Source organism: Populus alba, chromosome 4 (assembly GCF_005239225.2).
Source record: "Populus alba chromosome 4, ASM523922v2, whole genome shotgun sequence".
NCBI lineage: Eukaryota > Viridiplantae > Streptophyta > Magnoliopsida > Malpighiales > Salicaceae > Populus > Populus alba.
Window position 1 is genome coordinate 12352605 of NC_133287.1, and position 10400 is coordinate 12363004.

The window sequence follows — 10400 nt, forward strand, 5'->3', positions numbered from 1 at the left end:
TTTACCGACTATATTACCGACGGAATAATCCCGTCGGAATACCTTTTGTCGGTGATTCCACATTCCGTCGCTATATCGGTCGGTAATACAAAAAAAACATTTACCGACGGTTTTACCGACGGACCGTGCGCGCCAAAAAAAAAAAGTTTCCCGCTTGGAATATACCGACGGAATATGTTCCGTCGGTGTTATGTAAATACCGACGGACTACATCCGTCGGCAAAAGTGTCGGTGATATTTCATACCGACCGAATAAATCCGTCTGTAAATTCGTCGGTATTTTTATACCGACGGATTATTTCCGTCGGTGAGTATGTCGGTGATGGGATGGCATACCTCAGACACTGTCCAATGCCGACGGATTTATTCCGTTGGTAAATCCCTGTGTAATTTTTTTTTTTTAATTATTTAGAAAAAATAATATAAATTAATAGTAATACAAACCAATTATGCAAATAAAATTTATATTAAGCAACAAAAACTCAAAGTTAAATAATATTCATTACAAAATGAATGTGTTTAAAAAAAAACAATTAATATAAAGGTGGAGGAGGAGGAGGAGGAGGAGGGTGGGGGTTAGGCGGCCAAAAAGGATTAGGCGCACATGTTCCGCCTTGTGTCATGTTCATGACCATTTGACGAAGCTCTTCATAGGCCGCTCTTTGTTGTTCAGACTCTGCTCTGCGTTGTTCGTCCGCCAATCTGTGTTGTTCGTTCGCCAATCTTTGCTCTTCTTTGAGTTGTGTGTACGCCTCTGATAGGTGGTCGCACCTTTGCTGCAAGGCCACAAACTCCTTAGATTGGGAGCTCGATACAGATTGGGAGCTCCCACCGGTTGAAGCAGTACCGGTCGACCGCAACTTGGCAGCGGTAGTGTTGGAGAGCCCGTAAACCCGATTTTTATCGGGTCCACCTGACGATCCAGCCTCCATCCACAAATCCAGATCGAATTCCGGATGGGTCGAAGGATCATCCCCGTATCTCTCCCTCAACCGATTATTATAGGTCTCCTGAAAAAAAAATCATATTCAATTCAATAAACATAATAATAACTTACAAAATAAAATGGTTAAACAAACACACCACAAACTGTTGAGCACGGTTGTCAACGAACTGTTGCGTCCCCTTTTGGCGGTCATGACTCCGCACGTGCGTCTCCACAAACAGCTCCATAGGGCTCGGCTCACGTCCAAGAGACGTAGCCTATATATAATGAAAAAAATGTATTAACAACAAATTAATTGAACGATATATTTCATTTAAATTAATCTTACCATCCGTTTCGCATGTGCAGCAAACGGAACGGAGCCGCCGGTGTGCGTTGTAACCGAGCCATGAATTTGCCGATTCCGGTTGCCGGCACCGGACTGTGAGCGTCGAGTGAACCGCTCAGACGTCACGTGCTGAAGATAGTGCGGCCATATATCTTCCGGGATGTATATTGGTTTGAAATCCCTCCAAACCGCAACATCGTTCCAGCCTTGTAACCCCTTATCCCTCGCTGTTTTTTTTGCTTTTTTTCTGAGCGTCATACCAAAAATCACGCAACCTAATTCACGCACGAAAAAATTACATTTCAAAAACATAAATAATTATGTAAAAAAAAGTCGTATTGTTTTCGATGTTACCTAATTGCCGCGTGATTTTCCCACACCCTCCTCACAACACTGTCATGTTCATCGTCCCAGCAGAATCGATGTTGTATATAAAAAAATAATTTTTTTAAAATGTTAATAATTTATTTACAATTATAACATGAATTTATAATTAGAAATAAGCTGAAAATTATATATTAACACGAACCTCAAATCTACGAAACCATGCATTGATTTGAGGCATCCATTCAGGATGTCTGGATATCTGACTCCATTGAAAACAATGGAATCTCCATCGACGCTTTAAACGCCGATGATATTAATCGGGCGGCCTCAATGTTTGTGAACCTGAAAAGAAATGAAATTAATTTGTGATTACTTCATAAATTATGTTTTAAATTTGTTTTTTTTTATATAAAAAAACTAAAACATTAACAAACTTACATTGAAAGATCGTCCTTTCCACTGTGCCTCGAACTGGCGGGTAAATTGATTCCGCTTCGAAGGCATGTCGCGTCTGCGATGTGAAACATCGCTGGAAGAGGCAGCATCGGTTGACGGCGCAGGTGGTGTAGGTGCCTCTTCTTGAGAGGCACCTAAGGAAACATCATCATCGCTGCTAGACGAACTTGATTCGACTTGACGACCAGTTCTGGTTTTCATTTTTGCGCATCTAAACAATTTTATATTAATAATTGTAAAATAAAATTCAAAAGCTAAAAAAGATACTACCCAAATCCACAAACCTGCAAATATTAACAATAGCCACAACCAATCGAACCAATCTATACTAATTATTCCAACATATTCAACTATTAATCCTAAGATAAATTCAACGTTAACAATTACAATTCACAAATTAATCAATAATTATATTCAAAACAATAAAAAATATAACAAAAAAATAAATTCAATAAATTCACAAATTATACTTCAACAAATTAAACAATTACAATTCAACAAATTCAAAAATTCAAAAAAATTCAAAAATTCAACTTTAACTAATTCTAAAGTTAAATTAACTAATAACAATTCTAACAACACAACAACAAAAAATATTCAATAAATCCAACAATTAAATTCAATTATTCAACAATTAAATTAACAAATATTCAACAAATTAAAAAAATATTCAAAAAATTCAACTTTAACTAATTCTAAGTTAAATTACCTAATAACAATTCTAGCAACACAACAACAAAAAATATTCAATAAATCCAACAATTAATTCAATTATTCAACAATTAAATTAACAAATATTCAAACAATTCAAAAAAATATTCAAAAAATTCAACTTTAACTAATTCTAAGTTAAATTACCTAATAAACAATTCTAGCAACACAACAACAAAAAATATTCAATAAATCCAACAATTAAATTCAATTATTCAACAATTAAATTAACAAATATTCAACAAATTCAAAAAATTCAAAAAATATTCAAAAAATTCAACTTTAACTAATTCTAAGTTAAATTACCTAATAACAATTCTAACAACACAACAACAAAAATATTCAATTAAATTAACAAATATTCAACAAATTCAAAAAATATTCAAAAAAAAAAGGGAACGAAATATACATACCTTAATAATGTGTCAAATTCAAAACTTTATCTACATTGCAACAAAAAACACCAACACAACAAAATAAAAAACAACTAAAAATAAAATAAAATAAAATAAATTAGAAAAAAAAACACATACCTTTTAATATAATGAAGATTTACAACACCAAATCTTGCTAGAGATTAAAGGTGAAAGTGTTTAAGGATTGAGGGGGAAAAAAATGAAAAATCTAGGCTGAAAAACGCAGGAGAAGAGAAGAAGCGGCGGGGAGAAGAAGAAAAAAATGAGGCGAAGCGGCGGGGGTGGAACTTATAGGTCAATTTTACCGACGGACTCCACCGACGGAATTAACATCCGTCGGTAACAAGTTTACAAATCCGTCGGTACAAGGTCAAATTCCGTCGGTATTTTTTCGAATTTCGCCCCGAATTTTTTAAAAGCCCTCCAAAATTTTCGAAGTCCGTCGGTGATTCCGTCGGTAATCTGACAAGTTCAGGGGCGCATTAATTAACGCACTTTGGGAAACGCGCCGTCCGTCGGTAATTCTGTCGGTAAAATGGGTAACCGACAAATTACCGACGGAGCTACGCCATCGGTAATACCGTCGATGGTGGTTTTATGTTTTCGAGCTTACTGTGAGATGCCGACGGATGTTATTCCGTCGGCATGGCCATCGGTGATTGTGGCATTTTGTTGTAAATATTTTCGAACTCTCTGTGAGATACCGACGGAAGGTGAGTCCGTCGGTATGGCCGTCGGTGATTGTGGCATTTTGTTGTAAATATTTTCGAACTCTCTGTGAGATACCGACGGATGTTATTCCGTCGGCATGGACGTCGGTGATTGTGGCATTTTGTTGTAAATATTTTCGAACTCTCTGTGAGATACCGACGGAAGGTGAGTCCGTCGGTATGGCCGTCGGTGATTGTGGCATTTTGTTGTAAATATTTTCGAACTCTCTGTGAGATACCGACGGATGTTATTCCGTCGGCATGGACGTCGGTGATTGTGGCATTTTGTTGTAAATATTTTCGAACTCTCTGTGAGATACCGACGGACGGTGAGTCCGTCGGCATGGCCGTCGGTGATTGTGGCATTTTGTTGTAAATATTTTTCGAACTCTCTGTGAGATACCGACGGACGGTGAGTCCGTCGGCATGGCCGTCGGTGATTGTGGCATTATGCAGGAAAGTTTGTCTTTGTATTGCCTGTTTACCTTCCTGCAGAAACTTAACTGATAAACTGTCCATCACATAAACACAATAACCACATTGCTTAAACAGTAAATATTTTGTTTTACAAAATACATCATCAATAATCTAAATTACATGAGACAAATGTTTTTACATAGGGCTTCATGTTCATAATTAGTCGGAATTTTCTTCTTCCTCCTCGTCAATTGAATTGTCATCATCTTCATCGCAATCTTCAATATGGATATCATCTTCTTCATCGACATTTGGTTGTCCGCTAGAGCTGAGAACAACATTCAACTCCTCTCCGTCAATATCAACAAGACTATCATCGAGAACTCGAAAATTTGAATTTTCTTCCAATTCAATCGAAGGAGCAACTCGATATGGTTCAACCAACTCACGAACTTGAAAGACTTCATCTCGCACACTTGTGTCTTCGTTCTCATCCTGAACAACCTCGACACGACCCCGTGGTTTCGTTTTTAAAACGGACAACCAATCAACTCTTGAACGATCCTTTCTAAATGAAGGGGTGTATGTGTAATAAACTTGTTGACATTGCTTTGCGAAAACAAAGACATCGTTTATGTTGCGGAGTCTAGCTTTTGAGTTGATTTCGACCAGACCATGGTGCGGATCAACTCTGATTCCTCTGTCCGTCGTGTCATACCAATAGCATTTGAATAAAAACACTTTATTCTGCTCGCTATGATATTGCAGTTCGACGACCTCTTCTAATCTACCATAGTAGTCAACTTCTAACTAGCTACTTGTGGATCCCTTAACACAAACACCGCAGTTGTATGTCTTTCTTCCTTGCCCGTATTCTTCAGTATGGAAAACATATCCATTGACAAAATACCCGTTGTAGCACTTAACTTTTCTTCCAGGGCCGAGGCTTAATGAAGACAATGACTTGGGCGCACTCCTTCCCATTTGATAAACCTTGTAAATATATGTAATTAAATGTACATCAATACACGGTAAATGAACGAGAATCTCGTAATGACATGCATACATTAGAATGAGTTTGTGATAGTGCTTACATGTGTTCTGAACCATGTGGCAAATTGTTCATCTTGTAATTGAAAGATCTGGGATTCGGTCAGCTGCGAGTTATTGGAGAGCAAATATTGTCGATGTTGCCTGCAAGTGATAATGAGTGTATGATATTACAATATATAATTAACAGTATATTACTGACAAAGTTTAATTACTATTACACATATATAGACTTACTGAATAAATGGTCTCAGCTCATCACAGTTAAATAGAACATAGTTGTGTGCTTGTTTGAATTCTATTTCCGACAAATATCTTCCTCTTACAGCATTTTTAGGTGTGGATCGTCCAGTATTGGAGAATATTGACAAGTTCCCACTGGAAGGCACTTCACCGCCATCGTCATGCCGTGGAACGCGATTGATTCTTGTTCTCAGATGAGGTTCGAAATAGTACGAGATAAATGTTGATATCTCTTCAACAATATAGGCCTCAGATATCGAAGCCTCAACATGCGCCTTGTTCTTAACCTTTTTTTTTAGATTAAACAAGTACCTGCATTGAAGTACAATTCAAGTATTTTCAAATAAGAAAAACATAGAAAATACTTTAAGATATGAATTACATTGCAACTGTAATATCTCACCGTTCGAATGGGTACATCCATCTATACTGGACCGGTCCTCCAGCTTTTTGCCTCGAACGGTAGATGTATAGGGAGATGCTCCATTGAGTCAAAAAAATGAAGGAGGGAATATCATCTCAAGTTTGCATAGTGTCTCGATGATATTCGTTTGAAGCATCTCAATGTGCTCAACATTCATCTTGCTGGAGCATATATCTCTGAAGAAATGACTGATCTCCGTTAGTGCATCCCATATTCCCTTTGGCAACAAATCACGAAAAGCTAATGGGATGAGTGTTTGCATAAACACGTGGCAGTCATGGCTCTTCATTCCATACAATCTGCAAGTCCTCTATGTTAACAAGCCTTGATATGTTCGATGCATGTCCATCCGGGAAACGCAGACTCTTAAGCCATTTGTAGACTAGCAGTTGTGCGTTTTTCTCTAACACGAAGCTTGCCCTTGGTTTTGCAACCCGTGACTCGTCATAAACCAACTCCATATTTTACGGTTACAGTATAAAGCTATATCCAATCTAGCCTTCATGTTGTCCTTTGTCTTCCCCTTCACATCCATGACGGTGTTGAAAAATATTCTCAAACACGTTCTTTTCAATGTGCATGACGTCAAGGTTATGGCGGAGAAGATTAGTCTTCCAATACGGAAGCTCCCAAAAAGATACTTCGCTTTACCCAATTATGGGTCAAACCAAAACCAGGAAACTTTTGCTTACCTGATTGAAGGCCAAACACAATGTCACCGTACTCTGATACAACATGATGCAATTCTTCACCAGAAAGACGCGGGGATGCAACATCTTTTTCAACTCTACCAACAAAGAAATCTTTTCTGTTCTTTCTGAACCTGTGATTAAAGTTGGCAAGAAGCGACGGTGACAGTCAAAAAAAGAAGCTTTACCTACGTTTGCTAGCGTGAATGCCTTGTTGTTTTCCATGCAGTATGGACATGCGAGTTTCCCATGCGTGCTCCAACCAGAAAAGCATTTCCATAAGCTGGAAAATCACTGATAGTCCACATCAAAGCCGCCCTCATAAGGAAAATTTGTTTCCAAGATATATCATAAGTCAGAGATCCGGAGGACCACAACTGCGCCAGCTCATCTATCAACGGTCGAAGACAAACATCTATATTCCGCCCCGGGCTGCTTGGACTGGGTATGACAGTAGATAGAAACATGAAACTCCGGCCTCATACACATTCCCGGTGGCAAGTTATAAACTGTGAGAATGACCGCCAACAAAGAATAGGGAGCAGCAAATGACCCAAATGGGTTTGAACCCGTCTGTACACAACCCAAGTCGAACATTCCCTTGATTCAGCAGAAAAGTCAGGATGAACACTGTTAAAGCGTTTCCACGCTTTCGCCATCAGAAGGATGCACCATCACACCATCAACGACATCGTGTGTTTGGTGCCATGTCATGTGCTCAGCAGTCCTTGGTGACATAAATAACCTCTGCAGTCTAGGTGTGATCGGGCGGAAATATCTAAGTTTTTTTTATATGCCACTAGAGTCTTCCCCCTGCCAGTTCTGGGTTTGTAACGGAATGCCCGCATGTCATGCACTCGGTCATCACATCATTTTCAAGGTAGTATAACATGCAGAAGTTAGGGCACATGTCAATTTTTCTGGGTATCCTAAACCGAGGGGGTTTCAATCATGGACTTCGCAGCATAGAAGTTCTCTTTGAGCCTGTTCCCTTCTGATAAAATGGCTTCTTGCTCAATCAATAATTTTGTCATACCCGGCCTCACTCAACCCGTGATCTGACTTGATGCGGTGAACACCTGTGCCACAGCGATAATTTACTGTGGTTTGTGCAGCCATCCATAATGGTTCGTCAGAATCTCTTCAACAAATCAAAAAAACCTAGCTACCTCTGCATTAGGTTCTTCTTCTACGATTGGACATTGATTGACATTATCTTGATTCATTCTCATTGCATCCATAACCATGTTTCTGTAAGGATTAGTGTTGTCATTTGCCGCTTCATGCACGTTGCTAGCACTAGAAGTTGACCCAACCACCGTTTCTCCCATTCTCCTATTACTAACAAATACCTCTCCATGTGCATACCAACACTCGTAATCCTCCACAAACCCTTTGTGTAGAAGATGCATCATTACAACATCTGGATGCAGATACTTTTTATTTTGACACTTCCTGCATGGACACCTAATACCGCCTCCAGTAAAATTTCTGGGAATAGATGTTGCGAAATTAATAAAACCCTGAACCCCGTTACAATAATCCATCCTCCGCAATCCTTGGGGTGAATCTAGATACATCCATGAACGATCATCCATGACTTCTATCGAACCTCTATAAAAAGGACCCATTGTGTAGAAGATGCATCATTACAACATCTGGATGCAGATACTTTTTATTTTGACACTTCCTGCATGGACACCTAATACGCCTCCAGTAAAATTTCTGGGAATAGATGTTGCGAAATTAATAAAACCCTGAACCCCGTTACAATAATCCCATCCTCCGCAATCCTTGGGTGAATCTAGATACATCCATGAACGATCATCCGTGACTTCTATCGAACCTCTATAAAAAGGACCCATTAATTAAGCAAGCTCTTAATTATTTCAAAACACAACATGTAATTTCGGTAATTCTAGAAATTAAATTTTAACAATTTTCAAACAAATACACAATCTTACAAAATCTAAAACAAACCATAACAAGTATTAAAATTATACATTCACTATACTACAAGTTTGTTGAGAAATAACAATTAAAACATGTACATCTACTAAAAAAAAAATACATTATACTTAAAAAAACAATAAAATAACATTTAAATGTTAAAAATTTTAAAAGATAGAATTACTTACAAAAAATGATAAAAATCCGTCGGTAAATCAGAACACGGGATGCTGTGACACTAAAAACAAATACAACTTGTTGTGCTGAGATGAGAAAAATTCTTGTTTTGGGGTGAGGGGGGGCTGGTTATTTTGCAGATGGGGAGGGTTAGGATTAGGAAGAAAAGGAGAAATGGGGGAGAGAGTGTCGGCAGAGGAGCCATATATTAACTTTTGCCGACGGACTTACCGACGGACATTAAATACCGTCGATGAATCCGTCCGGCAAAAAACCGTCGGTACACGTCACCGCACGGACCTGCTGTTCAAATCCATCGGTGATTCCGTCGGTATTTTTAACGGTGCACCCGTCACGTCACCGGTACGGATCTGGCATTTCAAATCCGTCGGTGATTCCGTCGGTTTTTTTTTTTACGGTAAATAGGTCCCCTCACGCGTACGGGCCCCAGTTTTTAATTCCGTGGTTATTCTGTCGGAAAAATCACCCGCCAAAAACCCTCCGCGCTAACTGCCCGCCCTTTTTTTCATTAATTCTTGAATTTTCGGGTCGGTAATTCGTTCGGTAATTACCGACGGACTATTTCCGTCGGTAATTACCGACCGAATTACCGACGAAATTTTCCGTCGTGATTTCGGCCGAAAAATACCGACAGAAAAAAATTCCGTCGGTATGTCCGTTGGTATTTAGCGATTTTCTGGTAGTGCTTAACCTAGTTATCTTTTGGTTTTAATAGAAAGTCCGCAACTTTTTGAAAAATAAAATAAAATAAAGCGATATTAATTGTATAAGTAAGGGATTACAGGTGGCCACATTCAGATATACGTACCCTTGCTTTCATAATCTTGTTGGAAAGGGATCAGCTCAAGGGCGAGCTCATGAAGTGTCATGTTTTTTCAAGGGTTGGCGTGAAGGATAATTGAATCTGCACCCACTTACAAGTACTATCAGAAACTCACAGGTTTTAATTATGACTTGTGATCGATCAGAAGATGAAGGGTGAAAATTAAGAAGCAAGCTCCTGCTTGGTGTGATCGAATAATTTGTTTTGGAGAGGACTGAAGCAGCAACAATTCAGCAGAGGTCAATCCAGATTTGTCAGACCATATATAGACCTATTCGCGCAATCTTTCGTAGCAGAATCCGATGTCTCAAGTGATTCCAGGAGTTTGGGAAGCTCCTTTAAATGCAGTTTTTAATTGCTTGCAAGATCTTTTCATGAGCCCTTTAATGATAAGATATATCATGTAACGTCAGAGCAAGCTCCTATTCTGAATAATTCTACCAGTTTCTTTAAAAAAAAAAAAAAAACATTGTTATTCTTGAGATCATAGCAGATACAGTAGTGGTTACAGAGTGATTTCAATGACATGAACTCCGATGATCATTTTATTCAAATCTGCATGGTCATTGTTTCATTTTGTATGTTTTTCTAACCTATCTCTTGTTACTCTACTTTTTTTAATATTTAGCCATGCTCTTTACAGTAAATCAACTGATTAATAAAATTCTTGTATTTCATTTAAAAAAAAAAAATGCATTGTTAAACTCTCATA

General features: G+C 38.4%; 1 protein-coding gene across 1 annotated transcript; it reads right to left on the reverse strand.

Annotated features, from left to right (window-relative positions):
* Positions 1–532: 532 nt before the first annotated feature.
* LOC140955537 (uncharacterized) lies at positions 533–1532 on the reverse strand. The gene is made up of 3 exons (XM_073408905.1): positions 1275–1532; positions 1084–1203; positions 533–1010 (listed from the first exon to the last, which is right to left on the reverse strand). The coding sequence occupies exons 1-3, from the start codon at positions 1530–1532 to the stop codon at positions 534–536; spliced, it is 855 nt and encodes a 284-aa protein (XP_073265006.1). The 3' UTR covers position 533.
* Between the last annotated feature and the right edge of the window lie 8868 nt (positions 1533–10400).

Bases quoted from the DNA above. Each gene is read 5' to 3' on its own strand.
- LOC140955537 (XM_073408905.1), bottom strand. From the start codon at position 1,532: ATGACGCTCAGAAAAAAAGCAAAAAAAACAGCGAGGGATAAGGGGTTA. The intron at 1,204-1,274 runs GTAAGATTAATT...CATTATATATAG, and splicing joins CTGCACATGCGAAACGGATG to GCTACGTCTCTTGGACGTGA. The intron at 1,011-1,083 runs GTGTGTTTGTTT...TTTTTTTTTCAG, and splicing joins ACCGTGCTCAACAGTTTGTG to GAGACCTATAATAATCGGTT.